We start from the raw sequence: 26681 nt of genomic DNA, 5'->3' as shown, positions 1-26681 counted from the left end.
TCCCTCCAGAACATCTTTGCCCCACCTCTTCCACCAGATTCTTTCCTCATTATCCTCATCTCCTGAACAAGATCTATCTATAGAGAGGCAGGAGTACACATGATCAGGATCAGACTAAGGGTTAGTATTCCCAAAAGAGAGAAGCTGTTCTGTGTTTACACTTCCTCATCTCAAGCACTAAATTAAGTCAAAACCTGCATATTCTTTCAGAAGCTAAGTAGACTTGAGGCATAATTTGAGGTTTAGAAGTTAATATAAAATTACACTATCTCATTCTATAGTTGCTGGATATGTTCTATTTCAGCAATGAACCACACCTTTAAAAGGGCCATCCATTTCCATCTCTAATACAAACCAGTCTTGGAGGCAATAATTCCTGGTGTCTGTTCACTTGGCTGTGTCCTCTGACTGTGAGCTTCCCAAGAGCAGGAACTATGTCTCACATGAAGTGTTTCCAGTATGCCTATCACAACAGGGTGATGGTGCACCAAGTCAGTCATGTCCTAAGCCCACAAGACTGTCCAGAAGAGCCTGAGGTGGCAGGAGCTTCCTGGCAGATGATCTCTGTTTAAAAATTATCATTTTCTATGTGTGTCATGATGTAAAACAGGTTAAGAAGCACTGTCCTATATTTCTGTATTACTCTGCCTCACATAGGTCTTGGCAGGTAGAAAGCATGCAAATGTTTGCTAAATCAATGTATGGATGTATTCCTTCATGTAATTTTTAAACATTTAAAATATTTATTCTCTGCTACTTCCTTAAGATTCGTCTTTATATTTCCCCCTTTCCCTCTAAAGAGCTGTATGTTTTCTTTTGGGGGAGGGGAGGAATTAAGTTTAGTGTTGTTTTTGACGCAACTAACAGAGTAAGCAACCTTATGAATTTCTGTAACATGCATTTTGCAATCACTGAACTACAAGAGCACTGAAAAGAAGCAATTGATAAAAAATATAACATAGACTGTTTTTGTTTGGTTTGTTTTATAAGAACTATTTCCAGTAAGTAAAGAAGCCTCCTTTTTACCTATAAGTTTTTGTTTTTGTTTTTCTACCTATAGGTTTTGTTGTTGTTGCTGTTGTTGTTGTTGTTTTGAGACGGAGTCTCGCTCTGTTGCCAGGCTGGAGTGCAGTGGCATGATCTAGGCTCACTGCAACCTCCGCCTCCCAGGTTTAAGCGATTCTCCTGCCTCAGCCTCCTGAGTAGCTGGGACTAAAGGTGCGTGCCACCAGACCCCACTAATTTTTGTATTTTTAGTATAGACGGGGTTTCACTATGTTGGCCAGGATGGCCTCGATCTGTTGACCTTGTGATCCGCCCGCCTTGGCCTCCCAAAGTGCTGGGATTACAGGTGTAAGCCACCGCACCTGGCAACCTATAGGTTTTTAAATGTGGTATTATGAATGGAATTTAGTAAACTATTCCACACCTTCCTCCCACTACCCTGCGCCATGGGCACCCCAAGCATACTGTGGGAAACATAAAGATTTTTGCTGACTTCTAACTGGTAAAGTACATTAAAACTAAAATCCTAAATTAAATTTTAAATTTTCAGTAATGTTTTATGAAATGAAAAGAAATTCTCCACCCTTTTTACACGAATTTTTAGTAATGATACTAATTTTTTCCTATAATTTGTTACAATTTAATACAGGGATGACAAGTAAATACAAATACACAAAGTTTGTTCAATTGGTACTATTAGATGCAAGGTGTTTTGAGAAGGATTCTCAGGCTCTACAGGGACTCAGAAGGAAACTGCCTCCACAGACTGCTGCAAGGTGTAAGGTCCAATGGCACAAGTACTTCATTCTTGCCAAACCTAGTCTAATATGTATTCTTCCCCACAACCCAAACTTATTAGCAAGTATACTTTACTACAAACATTTTGTTTATGATGCTCTGGTAATTCAAAGAGTTCAAAAGCCACATATTTTGTCAAGTAAACATTCTGTTCTCAGAGCAGGTTTTAAGATTGCCATTCTTGATTTACTCCCTCACTGATCTTTTCTGTCCATTTTTAACATCTAATTTTAAAAAATCCTAAAATGTGTCTGTACCATTAGGAAACAGATAAAGGGGACACAGATAAACAAACAAACCCAAAGTATAAGAAGAGTACAAACAATGCTGGTTTTCCTATGCAACAACGAAAGAGTCAAATCAAAAGAATAAAAGTGCTTTGATTTCCATATTTCATTCTTCAATTTTGCCTTTTTCAATTGTTAATTGGATCAAATATAACCACCGACCTATTTTCTAGGATCCATTTCCCAAAGATTAAACTAACTGTAAAATAGAAACCTTGTTAGGTGATGCTCTTCTTGATTGAACTTGAGCTAATGAACATTAGCATAAATGAGTGGAATGGGCATTAGACACTAGGAAGCTTCAACTCTGCCTGTCATATTATATGAGCTTGGGCACTTTCATCCTTTATACCTCTTTCCTGGTCCATAAAAGGAGTGGTTTGATTGGATCTCTGATGTCCCTGTCCTAACTCCAAAATACATTTGTATTCTAGCTTTTTGATATCCTAACATATCTTGCTCTTTCAAGATTTACAGTTTAAATTATGACAATTATGGCAGGAATCAAAAATAAGGATGAGAATTTATTAATCAAAGTCCATCACTTTTGCCCACAAAAAGGCAAGGGTCAGTGATCAATTAGTAAGAAAATGACCACTTAGAGTCTTAAAAGGACAATCACAGCTGGGCGCGGTGGCTCACACCTGTAATCCCAGCAATTTGGGAGGCCGAGGCGGGCAGATCACGAGGTCAGGAGTTTGAGACCAGCCTGCCCACAACATGGTGAAAAAATACAAAAATTAGCTGGGCATGATGGCAGGCGCCTGTAACCCCAGCTACCTGGGAGGCTGAGGCAGGAGAATCGTTTGAACCTGGGAGGCGGAGGTTGCAGTGAGCTGAGATCGCACCATTATACTCCAGCCTGGCGACAGAGCGAGACTCCGTCTCAAAAGAGTAAAAGACAATCATGGTATTTTAATTATGCTACACGAAACATAAAATAAGCTTCTTTCAAAAAAAATACTTAAAAAATTTGCTGGGGGAAAGAAGAGTGAAGTGTGCTGGTTTCAGATAGACGATTAAAGAATCTCTTATAAAACAAAAGATACTGACAACTCAATTTGCTTTCAACCCCACTGCCAGTTTCTCTTGGCACCCTAAAGGGAGAAATTAGAAAAGCAGACCCACCCTTTATTGAGCATCTACTAAGCACCTGATATTATTCTAGGTACTTGATTAACACTGTCTTAATTAATCCTCAAATCTTCTAAGTTACATTTTATTATTCCTTTTTTTTTTTTTTTTGAGACAGGGTCTCACTCTGTTGCCCAAGTTGGAGTGCAGTGGCACAATCACAGCTCACCACAGCATCAAACTCCTGGGCTCCAGTGATCCTCTGGCCTCAGCCTCCCAAGTAGCTGGGACTATAGGCATGAGCTACTGCACCCAGCCTATTATTCCTATTTTAATAATAAAAACTGAGACTAAAGAAAACTTACACAATTTACTACACAGATTGGTTACTGCATAGTTTAGTGGCATAGTCGGGATTCAAACCCAAGTCTTACTATAAACCAAGTGATCCTTCCTTGGGTAGGGTAATGATCATGGCAAAGAACCATACTAATTAAGACATACATTTGAATAAAGGAGGCACTCTAAGGGTTCTGAGGGTATGAATATGCTGGCTAGTGCCTGGCAAACAGTAGGCACTCAAATATTACTTATATTCTACTTATACAAATATTACCTTTTATATTTTACCTATACAAATGATATATATCAGAGGTACTAAAACCATAAGAAGAGAAAGAGAAATCTTATCTTCCTTCTCCCCACTGAGATGACAGAATGGCACACAAATTAGAGACCCATCATAAATGCATCTCTGGGTTATCTACTAACCACAGGAGTACTGGTGGTAGCAACAGTACTAATAGGATTACTACCAGCAGCTAACATTATGGGTTACATTCATAAGCTCATTTATTCTTCACAAAACCCTGATACAATTAGATATGTTCAATTATTATCCCACTTCACAGACGAAGAAACTGAAGCTTCGAGTATTTAAATAATCCCATCAATGTTAGGTAAGTGGAGGCAGAATGTGAACCCAGACCTTCTGACTCTAGAACATGTGAGCTTAGTAATCATGAAGGAAAATAAAAGATCATCAATGATTTTCAAGGCTAAGCAAAGCAAACTTTATCACAATGCTTAAGCCTCATCATATTTTGTAATCTTAATTATTATATTTAATATACTGAGTTGCATGTCAGTAACTGGTTAGTTTCAGTTTCTGTCATCTCTACTTCACAGGACAATTTCTAAAAGAAAGACCTTATGATACCACTATGAAAATCAAAGTTGATAAAAATAAGCTTCTGACAAAACAAAATGAATGTTTCGGAGAGGACCCTTGTTTTTAGTATACACCTAAATAATACTGCCTGCCAGGGCAAAATGGGAAGACCTACATCAGTATATAGCTAATGACAAGGCTTTTCATAACATTCCAGAAGCTGCCACAAGCAGCACGTGAACCTGCTGGTCTGTTCCTATCAGGAAAAACAACTAAATTGTAATTATGCCACAGACCAAAATAATCATTTGTGGCCATTTTTTTTTTTAACATCCAGATGGTTGATCTAAGCCAGCATTTCTCATACTTGAGAGTACGTCAGAATCACCTGCAGTTCTTGTTAAAGTACAGATTACTGGGTCCATCCCCACAGTCTCATTCAGCATGGGTCGGGTCCAAGAATTCCCATCTCTGACAAGTTTCCAAATGACACCAGGGATTACTCTTTGAGCACCACTGAGTTAAGCAAATCCATTCAACAGGTTAACTTCATTAGATCCTTAGGGGTGTGCTTTATAGCTTTTATCCTAGTTGGCCAGCTATGATGCAGTCCAGCTTAAATATTCTACAGGAACTACTGTAAGATTTCCTTATGAAGAGAAGGGCTTTGCTCTCAAAACCTGAAACAGCTGTCTTTCAAGTTCTAAGGTCCATACTTTTGGAAAGATTAAAATAAAGTTCAGTTTCACCAAAACAAAATTCCTTGAGAAAAAGCATCAAGAGGTGAGTGGCTCACCATTAAGAACAAACAAAATACAAATTTGGTGCTTGAATTTTCACAATAAAATATTATCTCTGGTATCCATATACCCCATATCTTAAGCATATAGCTTTTTTTTTTTTTTTTTTTCATTCAGCGACATGGAATATCTGCCCTTCAGGTATTTACTACTGACATGTCTTCTCTCTCTCACAACTGGTCAAATGCCCTATAAGCCAAGATAAACAGTCTAAACAAAGGATATGCTAATTACTCATTCCTTCAGATTCAATCTATTTATCAAGTCACATCATCAGAAAATACATAGTATATACTGGTCCCTTTGGACTTGCTCTTATAGAATTATGGCTTAACGGCATGATCTCAGATTTTAATAAGCAGAAAATATTAGTAACTGCTGTTTGTTAAACATCTATGAATTTTCTTGTAAAATTTGTCAGCAATGGAAAAATTCATTGTCTGTCAATGCCCCATGATTAGAAACCTGCAAGGCAAATTTCTCTAAAAAATATTTCACTCTTGTTTAAAAGTATGCTTATTTTCACTAGAGAATGAGATCTACATCACCCATCATGTTACATTTTTGTCTTGGATGCTGGGATGTTCACAGTTAGGTTATGTGCTCACAGGCAATAACTGTACTGAGCTTAAATGTTCTCATCTAAATATAACCCATGCTACCCACCACCACCACCACTACTCTATTATTGCTTCTTTTTATACTTGAGCTAGTATGTTTTGGCATTACTAGACTGAGTTTAAAACACAAAATGTAATTAATTGAATGTAACCACATTATTAAGAACCAAAGCCAAAATTCAGCTATCCCTTGACTCATTCTATTTCTATAAAAACATACATTACTGTGATCATCACTTCTCAGACTGCTACATATCTGTACCAGGCTACAGAAGTTTCTCTTTCTGGCTTAAACTTTCCCTGGTAAAGAAGGGAAGGGAAAATATTTTGGTTTGAAAGGAAAGTGTACGCCAGTGTGTCAGCTGCCAAAATAAATAGAAATTTTGAGATGCCAGTAGAGCCCATAATTAATCAAAGGTAACTATGGGAGTTTTCATTCAAGATTTGCCAAAATGTAAATATTCCTCTTGAATTAAATAATATGTAAATTCACATATCATCAAGAGTGGACTATCCAGTCAACTTTCAAGATTCCACTTCCAAATGACCCTCATATCCCTACACAGGCAGCAAATCCCTTTTCCCTTATGTCTCCCTAGCACTCTGACATCCCACAAGATAGTGATAAGCTCTGTATGACAGAGCTTATCACTATCACCATGCGCCATGAGCTTCACTCATTTTCATATCCACAGCTTGTAGCATGCCGTAAAGCCATCGCCACCGATATAGAAAGTGGCTAACATGTTCCTCCTGGCTCTGTGTTGTGCATCTTACATGAATTACATAACATTTACATATATTAGTTCCTCACAACCATCATATGAAGTCAGTACTGTCATTTATTTTCCCCATCGTAGGCAAATGAAGCTAGGAGAAGTTAACTAATTGCCCTACAAAGTCACACAGTAAGTGGTCGAGTCTGACTTCAGAGCAGATGCTCAGGAAAAGTGGTTTAAGTGAAGTTTTGTTTGGGCCTAGAATTTTTGCTCTATTGTTACCTGCAAGGTATGAAATCCTTCAGTATATATACATGGCCTGAATGAAGACAACAAGCATCAGAGATTAAAGTTAAAGCAGTAATTATCTGAAGCAGGAGGGACCACATTTAACAGCATCTCATATTTCTTAGCAAGTTCCCTCTTCAATCAGTACTTTTTCATTATAGCTCCTGTAATGAAGGTAGAGTCTAACAGATCTTAGGTTACCACATGTTCCCTAATAGAATTATGATCTACAACTAAATGAATGAATGTCTTCAGTGTATTACCTTGGATCAACAGCTCCATTTGGTTGCCATGTTAATTGACAAATAAGATCTCTCCAGGAAGCCTCTGAGAACATTTTTTATTGCACCTTTACTAAATAAATCACATTCATTTTGAGCATTATAAATCCTTAAAATGATAAACATTTATTGTCATCACTTATTTGTATTAAAAAACCAAATGACCATTCTAGGCTTGATTAGTCAGTCAGGTCCTGAATCAATAGACCTTTTCTTCTTCTTGACAATTTGTTCATACTAATCTTGCCTAGCAGAGAGAAATAACTAAAATCTATCACAAGCTTTGATACTTGTGATACTAAGTATCAAACACACTAAGCAAGTGATCTTGATGCTGCAATATCATTGAACCTTAATTTCATCAGCAAAACGAGGATAATAGCACCTCCCTTATAAATCTGTGGTGAAAAGCCAATGAGATAAGGTATATGGGCAGCAGGAGCACAAAGCATGGCGGTTAGTGAACTCATTCAATAAACATTTCTCTGCCCCTTCTATGGTGCAACGAAAAAAAGCATGAAACTCACATTTTAAATTAGATATCGGTTGTATCTGAATAAGTCAGTGATTCTGTGCTGTTTTCTATAACCTGTTTTCATAGAGATAATCAAAATACGTTCAAACCTATGACCCCAAAACTATCATAATAATAATAGCTTATAATTCTCCCTAATAAGCTATTCAGGGCAAGAAGTCATTAGTTCAAGGAAAGCAGGTAAACAATACTAACACTCAGCCTTGAGGAATGAAGTCATTTAGACCTCAACTGGCTGTTAGAGTTCCTGTTCTCCATGTCTGCTAGGTCTGAGCAGGGTCCAGAGTCAGCAGGGAGAGGGGTCCACCCTAATGCACAACTTTTTTTTTTTTTTGAGACAGAGTTCCACTGTTGTTGTCCAGCTGGAGTGCAATGGCGCGATCTCGGCTCACTGCAACCTCTGCCTCCTGGGTTCAAGTGATTCTTCTGCCTCAGCCTCCCGAGTAGCTGGGACTACAGGCGCCCGCCACCACATCAGGCTAATTTTGTATTTTTAGTAGAGATGGGGTTTCTCCATGTTGGTCAGGCTGGTCTCAAACTCCCGACCTCAGGTGATCCACCCACCTCGGCCTCTCAAAGTGCTGGGATTACAGGCGTGAGCCACCACGCCCAGCCAATGCACAACCTTTATTCCTAAATGGAAGCTTATGTCTTGTAACCCTCAGTATCTCTTCTCTTTTGTGAGCCTTGACAGTGATCTCAAAAAGCAGCCTGTGCCCAGCCTCCACATTTCTAGACTCTCACAACACCCCCCCGACCCCCATCCACAGTTCTCCAGAATCTCCTGGGCAGAAGGCACTCCTCAACACTCAAGCACAAAGAGGAGGTCACTGGCCAGTGCACTTCAGGAGCAGAAGGATCACATTTGCCATAGTTAAGCATCCTCAGCCCATGGCCCTTCAAAAGCATCAAACATTTGTTCACTGAAAGCAAGCAAGAAATTTAAAAAGTTGATGCAGTCTAAAAGTCTGCAAGGGACCCCAAACCTCTACATTCCTCTTAAAAAACAGAAAAACAAAAAAGACAGCAACCATAAAAGCTCAGTCCTGTCCTGTTCTCTCGCTCATCTTTCCTTTCAGAGGTCTTGCCCACAAGTCCACAGAAGTGTGAACCTAGAGAAAGGAAAAGATGAAGGGAGGAAAACGGTATACTCTCCTCCCAAATTTCGAATCACTAGCTGGTATTTGGGTGCTTTAACTGGATCTCTTATTTTTCTATGTTACAGAAAGAGAAGATGAAGCCAATAGTGGTCCACCACTATTGGCAGCAGGTTGAGCAGTGAAACAGGCTGAGCAGGTACAACAGAAATGTGGGTCTTGCTTCAGTTTCTCACTACCCTTCTTTAAACAAACAACTTGAAAAAAATTTTAATGTTTTCTCTTAAAGACTCCTTCTAGAGACACATACTGAACCATTTACAGATGAAATAATATGATATGAAGCAATTGCTTCAAAATAATACAAATGGGGAGAGAGAGGGTTAAGGGTACAGATGAAACAGGATTGTCTAGGAGCTGATAATTGTTGAAGCCAGGTGACACGTACATAGGAGTTCACTAGACTATTCTGTCTACCATGGAATATATTTAAATTTTTCCATAATAAAAATTTAAGAAGACATGGGTCAGGGGGTGCTTTACCAAGAGAGAAAAAAAAATCACCAGTTGGTCACTTTCAGCAGTGTTCAAGAAAATCAGTATGTCATCTAGCCTCGGTCCCACCATTAGTGAAGTATAGTGACTTTAGAAATTGTATTTTATTTATTTAAAATTAAGTTCAGGCCAGGTGCAGTGGCTCACGCCTATAATCCCAGCACTTCCAGAGGCCAAAGCGAGCGGATCACCTGAGGTCAAGAGTTCGAGACCAGCTTGGCCATCATGGTGAACTAAAAAGTACAAAAATTAGATGAGCCTGGTGACACATGCCTGTAGTCCCAGCTACTGGAGAGGCTGAGGAACGAGAATTGCTTAAACCCGGGAGGTGGTGGTTGCTGTGAACCAATATCGCGCTACTGCATTCTAGTCTGGGCGACAGAATGAGACCTTGTCTCAAAAAATAAAATTAAGTTCAAATTATCACACACCAGTTATACATGGGTTTTCAGATTTAAAGAAATTGTGCTATACTTTGAATAAAACTTTGACTTAATATTTCTGTTTGATGACTTGTTTTCTTAAAACAATAGAATCTTCTAGAAGTCAAATATTAGACATATCTCATTTTATCCTCAAAAATACCAGACAAAAGAAATGAGAAAATAAAGGACACAGAAGGTGCTGTAGTTTGCCTAGGTCACATAGCTAATGAATGGCCGAGCCATATCTGGAACCCAGATCTGACTTCCATTAACTAAGATAGTTTTCTAATGACATTTTTTCAGAGTATGTGGACACTCTTGAGTCACGTTCTTATATTGGGTTTTATCTTTTTAAGGTCTCATAGACAATAAAATGGCAGCAACTATTTTACTGACTAGTACCATGATCCTATTGACTAGATGCATTCCTCAAGAATACCTGGAAGAACTATTATTTAAATTGTTACACGGTATTTTTAAATAAATATAGATTTAAAATATATAATACTGAGGAACTAATTATAACTTAGTTTTGGTCTACTAAAAAATGATTAGAATATATCTGATAAATCTTCAGCAAATAGAAATTGCCCAACCAAAATACCCTACAATATAAAATGCGCTTGTACAGCTTAAAGCTTTGAACTTGAATAATTCCATTTGTAAACATGAATGAGCACCTATAGGTAGCTGATGGAGTTTTTCTTTGGTATGTAACGGGACCAGAATTCTGCTATCCAAGTTAAAGTTTGCCTTTTGTGGTACCATTTTGTCATAGAATGTAAATAAGCACATGTTATATATAAACATACAGGTAACTTATACGAGTGTGTATTTATAATTGATAATTACATTTTCCAAAAAAATCATAAATAATTTTCTAAAAATTTAAAATTTCCAAATATAAGCACATATTTATAAACACATTAATGACTACGTTAATAAAAATGTTTGGATATGCCATTTATACAATTTTTTGTTATAGCTAAAACTGAATCTGTTTGCCTTAATGATTAAACTTATAGATTAAAATGAATGAAACTATTGGGCTAGTTGATAATTTGTTTATAATATTTAAGAGAAAAAAATGCATGTTCAGTCTTACTCAAAGATTAGCACAGGTCAAAAATACATTACAAACCATGTTATTGACTCATTTTTTATGACAGTCCTGTGCTTAGTCCATAACATAGTAGGTGCTACAATAAATGTGTGCTAAATACATTAAAATATTTTTTAAAAACTCTTGATTCCAGGATAAAAGCCAAACTATTCTCAATTCAAATCTATGGCACCCTTTCATATCTCTTACTGAAAAATCATAAATTCTCCATTAAAATGTAGTCTCCTTTAATGTATGCAAAAGCAATCACATGTTCTAAAGTTCTTAATAAAACAACTGTGGCCAAAATCTTTCAAAATACTGAAAGAAACAGGCTGTCAATGCTAATGAAAGTTTAAGCTTATATTTAATTAGAAAACTTCTCTTCAAGAAAATTGATAATTCTGCTAAATATTTTATCTGTCTGGGGTTGCATCTATAGCTTATTCAATAAAGCATATACAGCAAGATAAGCATGACTAAAATATTTCACAGTAACACAAGCTATATTTGTAACTAATTTCATAACTTTATTCAATATTAGAAAGCCATATTTTAAATTTAAAAAGTTAATCAACCTAATATGGCCACATACATAAGGTGCCTCACATTACCCTTCACTGTTAGGTGTTATTATATTTTAGAAAAAGTGTTTTCTATTTTTTCTAGAGACAGGGTCTGACCATGTTGCCCAGGCCTGGTCTCAAATTCCTGGGCTCAAGTGATCCACCCACCTCAGCCTCCCAAAGTGCTAGGATCACAGGCGTGAGCCACCATGCCCGGCCAGGTATTATTTTCTTGATAAAGTATTTTCTTCTGGAATTTAAAAGATTTACTCAAGGTCACACTGCTCATTAGAGTTTAGAGACAAAATTTTTAAAGCTTTATATATGTATTTTATTTATTTTTACAACAGCTTCATATAGTAAATAATTACATTCAAATTCAGAGTCAAACTTAAGTCTGAGTCCACAGCCTATGCTTCACTCTACATTTTCGGGCTCACAAAATAGCCTTTCTCAATAATTATTCACTTTTCACCTTCAGAAATTGATTGAAAGTAGTATCAACACCTTTATCTTTCTATCTACTAAGTATTTTTTGAAAACTTAAAGGTGGAACTCATTCTGTTTCAATAAGATAAAATGCAATGAGAAAAAAATGGATGGGAATCTCTAATAAATTTGAATTTTAAAAAATATATTGCTCTAAATTCATCATGGTAAAACATACTTTTAATTTCTGCAAGGCAACTTTGAACAATTAAACATAAAATAAAATGAATTTTGTCACACAAAGTTAAAATGCTCACATTATAGGCTCTCTGCCTTAAAGAGAAACACATTATTCACATTATCTTATGTGAGATGAGACCAAAAACTGAGGTACAATACAGCACTGAAAAAATATGACAGTGAATTATTAAGCTTATTTTCCTCCTAGCAAAATAGAGAAAAAGTCATAAGGAAAATAAACTGAGACAGTCAAATTCAAACCTAGGCATATGTTAATTTAAAAACTAGGTTCCCCATTTCTTTCTTATGAACAGCAACAAGGATGACTTTCAAAAACTTAAACTCATGAGCTAAGTAGCATCTTTCTAGTTGCAACCAGCAACAACCACATTTATTAGGCTTGCAATAAACAGGTTTTTCCTGAAAGGTGTTGGAACAATGTGCTGATCATATTCCATGACTTCTCTGAAGATAGAAAAAGAAAAAGAAAAAAACTCTACCCTGGAATTAGTTTTAATTTCATCAGAAAAGCTATCTAACCTAGTTAAAAAGCCTTCTACAAAGAGGAAGATTTTTCCAATATGTCAGTTCTGCTAGATCTAGAACCATCCCACCCATAATTTACAGTTAAAAAACTGGTTTCTCCCCTTCTAAGTCAAAGAAAATGTTTCCTATGCAAAGATCCCTCTTGGAACGATACTGTATTAAGAAACAAGAAAATGTAATGAGGTTGCCTATTAGACAATTTTAATAATCCACCATGACTTTCAGAACTGAAGCACCGCAGCAGTGTTCTGTTTGCAAATATAAGATGCAGTATATAATTTTGAGGATCTAGACACTTGTTTCCCTATCAAACAAGTTTTAGGATAGTCTTTGTGACACACAGATTTTGTCTTTTTCCTTCCTACCTGACTCTTAGCTAATGAAAGCGGCAACATAATTGAGCTGTAGTTAAGAGGGTGTCAGCACATATACTAAGTAATTCTCCTTTACTTTCCTGTAAGGACAGAAGATCCAGGCACCCCTCCAAAGAAATGCTATACTCAAATATAATTATTGGCAGGTGCCCCAATATATTATCTGCTTTGGATGTCAGAATTCTAAGATATGTTTGGTAAGACAGGATTTTTTTTTTTTTCCTTACTGTAAGGGTCAAATCATGCCTGTAGTCACATGAATATGGACCTTCATTTTGAAATTGGGACAATAAAACCAAATGTCACAGGGCTGAGAAATCCTACATAGGAAGTGAAATAATATATTTGAAAGCACCTAGCCCAGTGCCTGGTATATAATATGTGCTCAAAATTTAAAACAAAAGCATTGACCAAAATATTATCTAAGTTTAACATTTAAAGTTGATAAACAAGTATACTCAATTATTTTCCCCTTTCAATACTCCATCTACAATCAGCCTTTGATCATCATGTATCACTGTAAAATTTTTCCTCTTATCTTACATGCGTCTGGGAGGCACTCTCCCTTCCGGCCCCACCTGCACCCACTATCCCCCTGGCATATTATCATTATGTGAAGAGGCACTGTAGCATAATGATTAAGAGCCAAATCTTGTCTGTGAATAAAAATAATAATAATTTCTGCTTCATAGGATTGTCGAGTGAATTAAATGGATCAATACACATAAAACATTTAGAACACAGGAGGCATGTTAGATTTTTTTTTTTTTTTGAGTCCGAGTCTCACTCTGTCCCCCAGGCTAGGGTGCAGTGGCATGATCTCAGCTCACTGCAACCTCTGCCTCCTGGGATCAAGTGATTCTCCTGCCTCAGCCTCCGGAGTAGCTGGGATTACAGGCACCCACCACCACACCCAGCTAATTTTTGTATTTTTAGTAGAGACAGGGTTTCACCGTGTTGGCCAAGCTGGTCTCGAACTCTTGACCTCAAGTGATCCGCCTACCTCAGCCTCCCAAAGTGCTGGGATTACAGGCGTGAGCTACCGCACTCGGCTGCATGTTAGCTATTATTATATGCATATTACTTTAGCTGTATCTAAAAACAGGATTTCAGTCAGGCACGGTGGCTCACACCTGCAATCTCAGCACTGCAAGTGGATTGCTTGAGCCCAGGAGTTTGAAACCAGCCTGGACAACATGGTGAAACCCTGTCTCTACAAAAAAAATACAAAAATTAGCCGGGCATAGTAGTGTGTGCCTGTAGTCCCAGCTACTGGGGAAGCTGAGGCGGGAGGATCTCTCGAGCCCAGGGAGGTCAAGGCTGCAGTGAGCTGTGATTATGCCACTGCACTCCAGCCTGAGTGACAAAGGGAGACCCTGTCTCAAAACAAACAAACAAACAAACAAAATCAGGATTTGAGTGATGCCCTCTGAATTCATGTAATGAAGCTTTAAGCTAAGCAAAAATAACTTAGAAACACCTTTTAATATACAAAAATCCTCCAAATAAAATGTCTTCCCCTATCAGTTATTGGGGGGGGAGGATTATGAATTTAAAAGGTTATCAATTTTAATTCATTATATGTACCCAAACCTGCAGTAAACAAATGTAAAAATCATTCTGGTTCATTTCAAATTAAAATAAACATTGCCTAGTATCAGTTACACTTCAGGTAAATTATTTCCTTTCAATATAACAATAACGTGCTGGCCTTTGATTGAATACCATTATTATAAGGTACCCATGTAAGCACTATCCTTAATGTCTGCGGTAAGTTTCAAGATCTCTCTATCACACCTAGGGAATTCTTTTTATTCTTTCTTTTCCCCTATGAGAAATATTGCAGAAGAAAGGAATTCTTTTTAATAGTAATTAAATTGAAGTGCTAATATCTATAAAATTTCTTTCCTAAAATTAATAGTGTTTATGTTATAAATTATTTATTTTTTTGAGATGGGGGTCTCACTATGTTGCCCAGGTTGGTCCCAAACTCCTGGGCTCATGCAATCCTTCTGCCTCAGCCTCCCAAGTAGCTGGGATTACAGGCACGTGCCTGCAAGTTACAAATTTAAATAAGACAAATTTAACCAAGTTACTTATACCAACTTAAAATGATATTTTTTCTCAAAAATAACTAATTCACAAGAATTATTGGTTTTTAAAAAGCAAAAAGAACTGTATCCATTTAAGTAAGAATCACAGTGGTCAGTTTACTTACTTCTTTAGACTTTTTCAAAACCCAATTAGGAACTTCTAGTCACAGAGATTTTTTTCAAATCATTTATTTCTCTTGTGACTTTCAAATCACCCCACTGCTAGCTCTCTCTCCTCATACATGTGTGCGTGCGCTCTCTCTCTCTCTCACACACACACACACACATACACACACAGAGCTACAAATGGTGGGGATGGGGAGCAGAATTAACAATTTACTTTTGAATCTTACCATATTTGAAAGTCAGGTACACTGACCCATCTTTTTCCCATAATCAATATAAAAGACAGCAGTTCTAAGGGAAGAGTTAGTTTCTAACAATATATTTTAGTATCAATCTTAGTCTAACTATTATTTCATAAATCAACTTAATCTCCAAAGAAACTGTTCAAAAAGATTTCACACATAACACACACTCTATTAGCCCAACAGGAAAAAATATCGATGTGCATATATGTATATTTTATTCATTGTCTGAACTTTTCATTTTTCCTAAAGCAATCTTAACAAAAGTCAGTAAGCTGAGAATGGGAACCAAACCGTGAGGCCACATAAATTCATTGTGTCAGCATATAGCAGCAAAATAAGAAAAAAAGTGTATTTAGTTCTGAGCCAAATCTTAATCCAGTTAAAATGTACTGAATGTTAACTTACATTTTTTTAAATTAGCAATATAAGAATAATTCATAAAACTTATCTTTGCATTAAATTTTCTTTAAATTTATGTTCAAAGGAATATCAAAGGCAACTTTTTAAAAATAGACTTCATGGGATTGTCAATGTCTTAAACAGCCTTTTTACTTGACCACTAAAGCACAGTAATTGATCTTTGGTTTTAACAACCGAAACCCTTTAAAGCAAATGCCAACAGCTTTTTGATAGGCAAAAAAAAAAGAAAAAAAAAAAAATCATCTTTAGAAGTCGAAAACTAAATATACCCACATATTTTAAGATGCACTGCACCTGAATCCTTAGGGAAGTAATGACATAGGGTTCTCTTAGCAAACTTCCCCTCCCTCTCAGTCAATTACTAATTAAAACAGAATTCTGCTAGGGCTAACATCGTATTTGGGAACAGTGCAATGATTCTATAATCTGTTTTAGCCTTTGCAGAAATATTTCTAAAGTAACCCTCTAGCTGTAGCACATGTGTATGTGCACACATGTATGTATACATATTTTCAATCCTTGGGTTTTTTTTTTTAACTTAGAATTTGTACTCTGACCAGCTGTGTACCCTTGGCTAATTTATTATATATTTCTCATATTCAATTTCTGCATGTGTAAAATGGGGATAATAACAGAACTCACCTTGTGAGGTTGTTGGGAAAACTAGATTCAATGCTAGATTCTTACCCCTTATAAATTTCCTAAACACATATAATCATACCCTCAAAGTATACACATTCAGTGGAGCATCTGACATTCAACCACCTATGAAATTCCGTTTATCTAGTTCATATCAACCTAACTTGCTGCTCATTAATTCAAAAACATCAATGACTCTTGCCAGAATAAAGATATTCTGGTAGCAAGAAAGACAAATGATCTTTGCCTGGATCTATTTTTAGGAATGGTTTAATTATCTACACCTCCAATGTTAACATTGGAAAATAAACAAATAGGTGAAAGGCATAAAGAGTCACTCTGAGATGAACAGTTTCATAGTGTTCAAAAATAAAAGGGGATGAAGAAAACATTTAGATCATTTCTCTCACTAGATAGTCGTTACTGATGAAAGGTAGGCCAAAATTTGCAGAGGTTTAAGAGGAATTGCCAAGTCCATCAATTCAGGCTGTTCAGACCTACAAGGTTCAGAGTTTCCAGGTTTAAAATGCAACCAACCAGTGAGAAAACTGTAATTCAATAGCTGGTTTTCAGTGAATCACTACCTTATAGTGTCAAAAGAAATTTGTTTAGTTATATAGTTACTTCAGAAAACACTCATTAGTTTCTGCAATGAAATATATTTATATCTATATATTATTTATTCTCATCTAAATAAGTAGGGAAAAAACTGACCCTGATTCTCATGTCAGGCAAGAAAGGTATTATAGTTAATAATTACTACATCACCAGCTACCAGGTATTCATAATTATCTATGACAAGATTAAGGCTACAATTTAGAAAACTGCCAAAGAAACAGCTAAATATTTTGTTCCAATTACACTCCTGCTAAAATAAAGTCTGGTTATTGATTCATTTTCTATCTAAGAAAAGCTCTGATGTGAATACATGTACTTCAAACTCTAGTTACATAGATATTACACCATGCTATTTCCTTATTCATCCTAATCTATTAATGGAACATAATCTTACCGGAAAAGGAAAAATGTTGTCAGCCCTGTTCAAGCTATCTTCCATCCAGGATTTAGGTGCAAAGGCAGAGCTGGGGCGAGCATACTTCTGGAGCTGAATATGATTGCTTGCGAAATTTTTCTTCAAAGGTGAGATGGAGTTCAGGGGCGTTATTCCACCATTCAGCCCTCTGCGGTGATCTCGGCCTTGGGAACCTCCCCAGCCACCATATCCACCACCGCCCGGGCTCCAGGAAGAGGAGGGTGTTGGTGACGGACTCTGGTAGCTGCTCCACGGAGAGGGGGGTTTGTTAAGATTATTCGCCAAATGAGGCAGCTGGTTAAAAGCAGCATTTCTATGTGTGAAGGGTGGGGGATGGGGACTGGCAGGAGACCTCCTTTGCTGCTGATGCTGGCTGTGATGATGCTGGAAATGAGGGTGATGTGGGTGGTGCTGTGAGAGAGGCCCGATCTGAGGAGAGAAGCTGCCTCCAAAGCCAGGGCTGACATGATGGGGAAAATTTTGAAACAACAGAGCACCGTTATTAGCCGAAGCAGCAGGGACCCCTCCCTGGTGAAAAAAACTTGCATCTTCATTGATTATTGTAGAGGAGGAAGGCGCTATCGCTGCTGACCAGTTACTGAAACCAGTAAGAGACGATGCACTAGATGTCAAGGGTTGGGTTGAAGTACCTAGCCCAGTGGCTTCTTGATAATCAAACCCTGTCAATACTGGAGATTCGATTCTTATTTTCTCCTTCCCATTGCCATTTTCCGAAGAATTGTCCCCTTGATTTTCTTCTGATTTTGCCTTCTCTGTTTCAGGCAGTATTCCTGCTTCCTGACCTGGACTTGGGGAAAGCTGCTGCTTTTCTAAGGGGTCTTGCTGTTCCTGTTGCTGACTTTTTGCTTTTTCTGACCCCAAGATCTCATCCTGAATGTTATGGGTAGCTGGAGCAGGAAAAAGCCAAGCTGACCCAGCACTGCTGCCATTGGCAGCTGTGTTATTATTTATAAAAGCAGCAGGGCTGGGGGTGGCATTTTGGTGATGGTGTGGAGGCTGCAGATGGGGATGGAATCTGACTGGAAAAGCAGATTTATTCCCAGTATTGCTTTGCACTAGCACTCCAAACCCGTAATCCCCCATTTATTATTTTTAGGAGCAGAATCTCACAATAAAAAATGACAACCTGCTGTCTCACGCCTTTTTTTCCTCTACCCCAAATTTAAGTTGTTTGCTTGCTTGCTTGAAATGTCTTATTTATAGCTAGCTCAAAGATCGCAGCTTATCACCTTAAATTGTTCTGATTTGGAATTCTGGTCTCTGAAAGAAAAAAACAACTCTTAAAAAAATCTCTTAAAACATTGACATGGATCCAATTGGGCTTATTTTTAGGAGGGAATAAAAATGAAGAGGGTAAAAATCAAGTCTTTGGTTAGTAAAATAGGCGCTTTCTTTTTCCAAAGGAAAATGTACATGAATGACAAAAACAGAGCTTCTCAAGCATCTATGGATGTAGAAGAATAAGCCTTGCGCGGAGTAAAAATATAGATATATATAATTTAACAATCACATATGGTTTTCCTCAGCAGTTTAGATTCACTCACATAAAAATTAGAATAGGGCTAAGAGGGGAATACGTTCTTTTCTTGGCAGCTTGGTTAAAAAAAATCAGGAATAATTTAAGAACATTATATATTATATATTTTATATATAGATTATATTAGGTTATCTGGGGTGGGAAGTGAATTCCTGGTTTCGGGAGAGGAAATCAGCATTGACTAATGGAAAGATGATTGCAGGGAGGTTTCTGCTGTTCCTGGTCCTGTTTTCTGCTCTTTCGCAGGGTGCAGTTTTGGCCTCTGGGGCTGTTCCTGAGGCTCCGGGTGCAGATCTTGCTGCGGTCGCTGTTCCTGGGCTCCCCGCGGCTTCCTCTCCCCCATGAAAGGGGTTGGAAACACCCGTTTCTCCCTCTTGGGGGGGTCGCGATCAGGAGGGATTAGCGAGACTCGACGAGGGTGAGCGGGCGGCCCGGGGGTGCGGGGACCGAGGGGGCGACCTGGAAGGTCCTGCGGTTTCTGCCTCTTCCCCTCTCTGCGGCTCCGGGGTTTTTTCCCTCATGGGACCCAGGGGCGGTTTGTTCAGTTCCCTCAGTTCGATTCTCCGCAGAGAGGGAAAAAAGAGGAAAAAAAGGAAAAACCCACTACCGTAGTTATTTTAAAGGAGAAGGGCCTCCCCCCTCGGCTTTCCCTCTCTTTTCCCCCAGAATTTTTTTTTAAACTATAATTTAGAAGGCTTTTGTTTCTCCTCACGGTTGCTGGGCCGTCGCCGCCGTGGCCGCTTTACCCTGGTCCCGCAGTCCCCGCTGTCGTTGTTGAGGACTCCTCCTGATTCTTCTTTTTCTTTCCTTCTTCCTCCTCTTCCTCCTCTGCTGTCGCCGCTGCTGCCGCCGCCGCCGCCGCCACCGCCTCCCGGTGCCCGGGTCCCGCAGCCGCGGCTGAGTCCTTCTCCTCAGGACCGAGCCGAGTGAAATGACAACCAGCTGGAAAGACCCAGAGACACTTCCGGTTCGAAGAGGGAGGGGTGGGGGTAGCACTCATGCCCCACCTACCTGCCGGAAGACCAATCATCTGTTAGAACTCAGACGAAACCACGCCCCCTCGCTTCAGAGCTACTCCCAGGAAGGTCGAAAAGTTACCTCCAGAGACGCCTCTTCCGTCTGCGCCTCGCCTAGTGAGGCCGGGCGCCTGGAACCCGCTTCCCCCACCCAGAGTGAGCACAGCAGGTCGCCATCTTTTGTGTGGGCAAGGGACTCCTTTGATATTTCTCTTCCCTAACCGGGCTTTGCAGGAGGAGCAATAGGGACGTGTCAAGGAGAACGGATTCCTCGCTCACGAAGGCATACGGTCAAGGTGCTGGAGATCGAAGTGGCGGCCCGTGAAACCGCGGATGAATGAGAAGAGTGCCCACAGTAAAGATGGTGCTCCAAGCATCACGTGCTCTGGCCCGAGCTCCGCCCCAGAGGGATCTGGAAGGGGAGGCGGGTCTTCCCAGCAGCTGTGCGGTGCCTAGAAGTGCGTTTGCCCTGGCCCAGAATGTAGACCTCACGAGGGACTCTCCCTTAACCTTCCGTTAACTCACCGGCACCTCCCACTCTCCCATTCTGCTAGGCTCGCATCTGGTGCAGTCTCCCAGGCACAGAGATGCAGCTGAGGCGTCTGTGGCTAAGCCCCCGTATCATCCCGATCTAGTACAACTTGCACGCAATACCAGAGGGAAAATTCCAAAACTAAAATTTTATCTTGACCCTCACATGCTCCGATTTCTTCTATGGTTGCCCATTATTTCGAAGATAAAGGCCAAACTTGTTAGTCTGGTATTCAAGCCTTTCTACCTAATGGGTGGTATATCTTAGTGCCTCATCCCCCTCCAAACACACTCTCAATGTCTTTTCCACTTACATGTCCTTTCCACTCTTCTCCTTTGGTAAATTCCTATTTATTTTTAGGAATCAGTTCAAAAGCCACCAACAGTATCTTCTGAATTCTCTCTTATAAGGGTCCACGGCCGTGTGTACATCTCGTGCTTGTTTCTCACGCTATATTGTGATGGTTTATGTCTTCCAGACCTGTGCTGGACAGTGGGCTCTTTCAGGAGCAGACATTGTAGATAGGAGACATCAGTGGATGAATCCTGAAAACGTGAATGAACAAACCAGCAACAATGAAGTCTTCCCTGAGTGACAGCCCCCCAACCCACGGCCACCCCTTCCACCCATCACCCACCCCCCACCCCTCTCTCCTGTTTCCAAGTCTGAATGAATTATTTCCTTCCTTTTGCCATTTGGTTTGGAGCTCACGTATCAGACTTTTCATTATTTGTTTGCAACTCAAGGGCTTTAATGTCTTGTTTATCTTTGTACATTCCCAATGCTATGACCACCCTCAGGGCTTAGGATAATGCTTTGCTCTCAGCACAGCTTTAAAGATGTTAAATAAGTGAGTATTTTCCTTTAGCAGGAAAAAAATGAACAAAGAAATCAAGGTAGAGCCAGAAGTAAGTGGCAAAACTAGAGGGAAAAAAGATACCAAGATTAATGAAGAATAGTGTGAACAAAGGTGGCTTCCATTTCATTTCCATAGCCTTCCTCTAATGGTCTCAACTTCTGCCTCTGTCAGTCCTCCATCACTTCCGTGTAGAACACCTGAGGGCCTTCAATCGGTGATTTTATTCTCTTTCATTGTGCCATGAGCATGAGTCTTGTCTCTGTAACTCTACTATGGATTCTTTGAGCATAGAGATTGGGTCTTACCTGCTGTTTATTCCCTGCAACTGGACATGCCTGGAAACTTAGCTGGTTCCGTCGGGTGTCTTTTCGGCCAGAATGGTTTCCTTGACTGGCCCTCTCTCTAATGTCTTGTAGATTCCTCTCTTTTAATTACTGCTGGTTGTCAGTGGGTTAGTTTCTGAAGGGCAGAGGTTGTGTCTGATTTATGTCCCCAGTGGCCAGAAGAGGGTCTGGCACAGAGCAGACTCAAAACGCATTTATTGAATGAACAAATGAATGTTCCATGCCCAGAAGATGGTTTAGGGTCCCTCAGAGCTACTAATTATCAGTGGCTAAAATGGCAGCCATGACTTGGAAAAAAGAGCACCTTTGGAACCAAACAGCCCTGAATTTGAATCCCAGCTCTGCTGCTTCCTAGCTGTGCAGAACTGGGCATCACCTCTATAAGCCCTTGGTTCCTCCTAGATAAAATGTGAATGATATTTCCTCTCTTGCTAAGTTTGTAAATTACATGGGATACATGTGAAGTGCTGGACTCCTAAAAAGTTTTATTGTCCATTTTCACACTGCTATAAAGAAATGCCCAAGACTGGGTAATTTATGAAGGAAAGAGGTTTAATTGACTCACAGTTCCACGTGACTGGGGAAGCCTCAGGAAACTTAGAATCATGCCGGAAGGCGAAGGGGAAGCAAGCACTTTCTTCACAAGGCGGCAGGAGAGACCAGAGTGAAAGAACTGTCAAACACTTATAAAACCATCAGATCTCATGAGAACTCACTATCAGGAGAACAGCATGGGGAAACTGCCCCCTTGATCCAATCACCTCCCTCTGTCTACACATAGGGATTACAATTTGAGATAAGATTTGGGTGGGGACACAGAGCCAAACCATATCAGAGGTGATCAAAAATGTCACTTCCTTTGTAACACATTAAATGCAGGGAATTCCATCAGAAGTGTCTTTTGCCTAGAAGCAGCTGCGTGCACAAGGGAATCCAGAAACTTGTTTTGGTTGATAAAAGGTGGAGACGCCCAGGGCCACAGCCAGGTGCTGCCAAGTCAGGCTAATCTTTTAAGGCTAAGTCAGGTGTGGGCAGTAGATTGGGATGGTTTGGGGCTAGGATGATCACTAAGACATCAGACTCTTGCTTAGGGACTGGAAGTATGGAATAAGGAAGGGGGAAATCTATTATTTTCTTTTTTTTTTTTTTTTTTTGCATCAGTTGCCTACTCAGGAACCCAGGATACCCAGAGCCCAGGGCTGCGCTCCTTGAAAACATTCTGGCCTCAGAAACGTCCCATGGTAACCATGACAACAATTCAGCAGCTCCATTTAGGATCTCCAAAAGGATCTACAGATGTAGGTGAGTGCTGGCTTGAGCACTCTGCTGGCAGAAGAGAGCCTTTTTCATGAAGTGTGCTCACCAGAAAGTTTTTGGGTTGCAGGGAAAGCAAGTTCTGCCCAAACATTAAGGTGCTACTAGTTAAAAAAAAAAAAAAAAAATTAAAAAGCTCCATCCCTGTCTAGTACAATGAGGGCTAACACACCTTCAGAAAAGTTGTAAGCTGGGGAATGCCTGTAACCTGCTAGCTACTGCCCAGCCCCCTCTGGGGTTTGAGGTCAACCACACCCAGAACCTAGAGACTTCCAGGAAGCAGGGCATTAATATCTCCGTCACCAGCCTCTTTTAAAGCTCGGCAAGCAGTAGAAATCTCACCCCATAATCACACAAGGTGAACTCTGCCCCAATCCAGCTCTAATGCCTCCCACCACTTTCCCTGAAGCATACATTGTCAGCCTTCTCCCAATAGCCCACACCCCAGCTCCCCAGAGGCCTGTCTAATGACCAACGATCAGGACCACTACCCAAGGCTTCCCTGGTTGTGCACTGTGCAACTTCATAAGGCACCACAGACTAGTATGTGAATGCATCCAATGGAGTTGTACCAGGCAGCGGCCCTGTTTCAGTTCTTTTTTCTAAGACACAGGGGCACATTATACAAATACGACACACATACAAAAAAAGCTCATTACATGAGCCATGCTTATTGCCTGCAGAAGTATTTAAAGCACTTGATCCTTTTAGAGTTAGCTGCCCAGGAACTTTCTGTAATTGAATTGAAGGACACTGTGTCCTTTGTATTGGTTTTGGTTAGTGAGCTGTAGTGAGAAGACAAGTCTGGACAAGTATATGGTCCAGGCCTCCAAGAGATTAATACCTAGCAGTTACTTTGCCTGGCAACGTTAATAAGCATTCTAATGTAGTGGTGGAATATATGTTTTAATGAAACTAAAAAAAATAATAATAATATTCAAAGGCAGGGCCTGTGAAGGTAGGGGAGAAAGAAAGGTGAAATTACCTTTGGAATATCCTCTTCTCCAAGAGTACCTGGAAGCTCACTACCATAAGGCAAGCTTGATAGAAACAAAACCAAGTCATGAAAGCAGGTTTCATTAAACCCCACTTCTGATCTTCACTCTCTTTCAGTGTTGGAAAGAATGCATATTCACTTAGAAAAAACCAATTTTTTTTTTTTTTTAACTAATGCTGGGTCATGTTTTCTTCTTTTATTGGTTGTTTTGCAACCTGTTCAAGCCCTCTGCATTTTAAACATGATTTTCTTCCTGCCTTCCCATTTGAGGTATTATCATTAACATAGAGTGGATAGTTAACAAGCCATTTTGATAGTGAGTGGTGAAGCCAATCCCTCCAGTGCATTGTTATTGAATAAATGGTTTGGAAAGGTCCAGGACACAGATATGCTTCACTTGAAATTGTCGTATCCTGGCAAAGATTTAGGTGAGCTAGAACAGGGAATTGACCTTCCAAATTGTGACATGCATCACTTTGGGATGAGTTGAATTCTTTTGTGGCTCCGGTCACCTATGTGGCCAGGCTGCTGACCTAGATTACCTTTTGCTGTTTTGATTGGACACACTTCACTTCATCTATCAAAACTGGCCATGCGGCTGAACAGCTGCCCTGTAACACTTTGTGGCTAGGCTGCAGGATTTTCACCTGCAACGCTGGGAAAAAAGTAACTTTTCAGAGGTTGCAGGGAAGCTGCAAGGTCCAGAGGTCGGAGAGCTGGGAGTCAGGGATCAAAATTCTAGCCCCAACATAGCCATAAGCTCACAGGCACTGGTTCAGTTTGTCTGATGATTTCCTTATGGGCAGAATTTGAACTACAAAGAGTTTCAATTCCAAACCCTTAAGCAAAAAAAGTGCAAAGAAAGTCATCAATATGTGTAAAAACAAAAAACAAAATAATCTTTTTAATACCCAAATTTCTTACTCCCTTGTTCTTGGAGTATATATATATTACTATAAAACAATAATATGCGTTAATTCCTAGGCATCCAACCCCAAACTTTAGAGTTCATCAGTTCCCAAGGGAGGTCATCAAATGCAGATTCCTAGGCCCTGCCCCCAAATATTCTGATTCGGCTTTCTCATAGAATTTTTTAATAAAAGTATAAGGTACAAGGGATTTTCTAGTAATAATGTAGGAGCAGAGAAAGTAAAAAAAAAAAAAAAATGGCTAGAATAAAATAGTTCCTTTCTCACATAAAAGAAGTTTAGAAGAGTTAACATAGAGCTAGTGGGTGGTTTCAATGAGTCATCAGAAACCCAGCTTCCTTCTGACTCTCCTCCAAGTGTGATTTCTCCCTCATGATACAAGATGGCTGATCAAGCTCCAGCCATCATGTCTGCATTCCAGACCAAAGGACAGAGGAAAAGATGAAAAGGACAGAACTCTTCTCTTTGAGGAAACTTTTCAGACGACACACACATTACTTCCATTCTCTGCACATTGGTCATAACTTAGTCACATACTTGGTAGCCAAAGAGATTGTGAAGTGTGGTCTTTATTCTGGACTCCCAAGTACTTAGTTAAAAATTGGGGTTCTATTACTAAAGAAGAAGGGGGAGATGGTAATTTAGGGGTGAAGTACTGAGACCGAGTGAGGTTTGGTGACTTACTGGAGATCTTACAGCCCAGTCAATCCTTCATTTTGCGACTGAGGAAACTGAGGCCCAAGGAAAGGCCTTGTCTAAAATAATCCAAATTTTTTTGTCCAGGTATCTTGACTCAGAATTCTGTCTCCTGCCCAGTGGTCCTTGAATTTTATCATGCATCAGAATCACCTAGAGAACTAGTTAAACCAGACTAGAATTTCTCATTCAATAAGTAGGGGTGGCGCCAAGAATTTGCATTTCTAGCAATTTGCCAGGCTATGCTGATGGTTTGGTGAACACACTTTGAGAACCGGTGGTCTACAGCACCATCTGGGTTTAATGAGATGTTGTCAATTCAATGTGGCCAACTGCACCCATCACCCTCCCTCTAACCCTAGTCCTCCTCCCATTTTCTCTAGCTCATTTAATGGTGCCATGTTTCATTCTTTCGGTTACCTAAGCCAAACTTTGGAATCATCCCAAACTCCTCCCTCTCCCTCTCCATCCTTTTATTCTCGGTCCCTAAGTTTTCCTCCTTTTCTCTCCTTAGCATCTCCTTTTCTCCCTATCTCCTGCTTTGGTTCAAGTCTGATCATTTCTCATCTGAAATTTGTTTGTTTTTTTTTTTTCAAAAGTCATTTTCAGGCTTAATGCCTGGCCTTGTCCACTAAATCTTTGTAAATGGGGAGTCTAATTACATTACTCCATTGCTTAAACACTTTGAGTGGCTCCCTGATGTACTCAACTGTATTTTTCAAACTTCAGTGTTTTTCGTTACAGCGTTGCAGTTTTTGCCATGTAGGTGTAGCTCCTGCACTATCACATATTTAATATTTTTCAGTAAGTTGACTTGCTTTAAAAAAAATTTAAATAAGTATACATTCAAGGAAACTTGATTCACCAACCAAAATGAAAAACAAGTACCACTTGCTATAACCAAAAGGTAATTATCAAAATTCTTTATCTTTGTTGAAAAGGAAGATTAATAAGGTTAGAGAGAGTAA

General features: G+C 39.4%; 1 protein-coding gene across 4 annotated transcripts in view; it reads right to left on the bottom strand.

Annotated features, from left to right (window-relative positions):
- Positions 1-19965, bottom strand: part of CPEB4 (cytoplasmic polyadenylation element binding protein 4) — a 72136-nt gene extending 52171 nt beyond the window's left edge. For 3 of the 4 annotated variants that reach the window (XM_054556255.2, XM_054556257.2, XM_054556258.2), the window contains exon 1: positions 17448-19965. In XM_054556255.2, the coding sequence (XP_054412230.1) occupies positions 17448-18572 (1125 nt within the window). In that variant the 5' untranslated portion in view covers positions 18573-19965. The remainder of the gene's footprint in view (positions 1-17447) is intronic. The other variant, XM_054556256.2, reaches the window with a different exon arrangement.
- Between the last annotated feature and the right edge of the window lie 6716 nt (positions 19966-26681).

Source organism: Pongo abelii, chromosome 4 (assembly GCF_028885655.2).
Source record: "Pongo abelii isolate AG06213 chromosome 4, NHGRI_mPonAbe1-v2.0_pri, whole genome shotgun sequence".
NCBI lineage: Eukaryota > Metazoa > Chordata > Mammalia > Primates > Hominidae > Pongo > Pongo abelii.
Note: the sequence above shows the minus strand (reverse complement) of the source record. Positions and strands in the feature narration are given on the sequence as shown.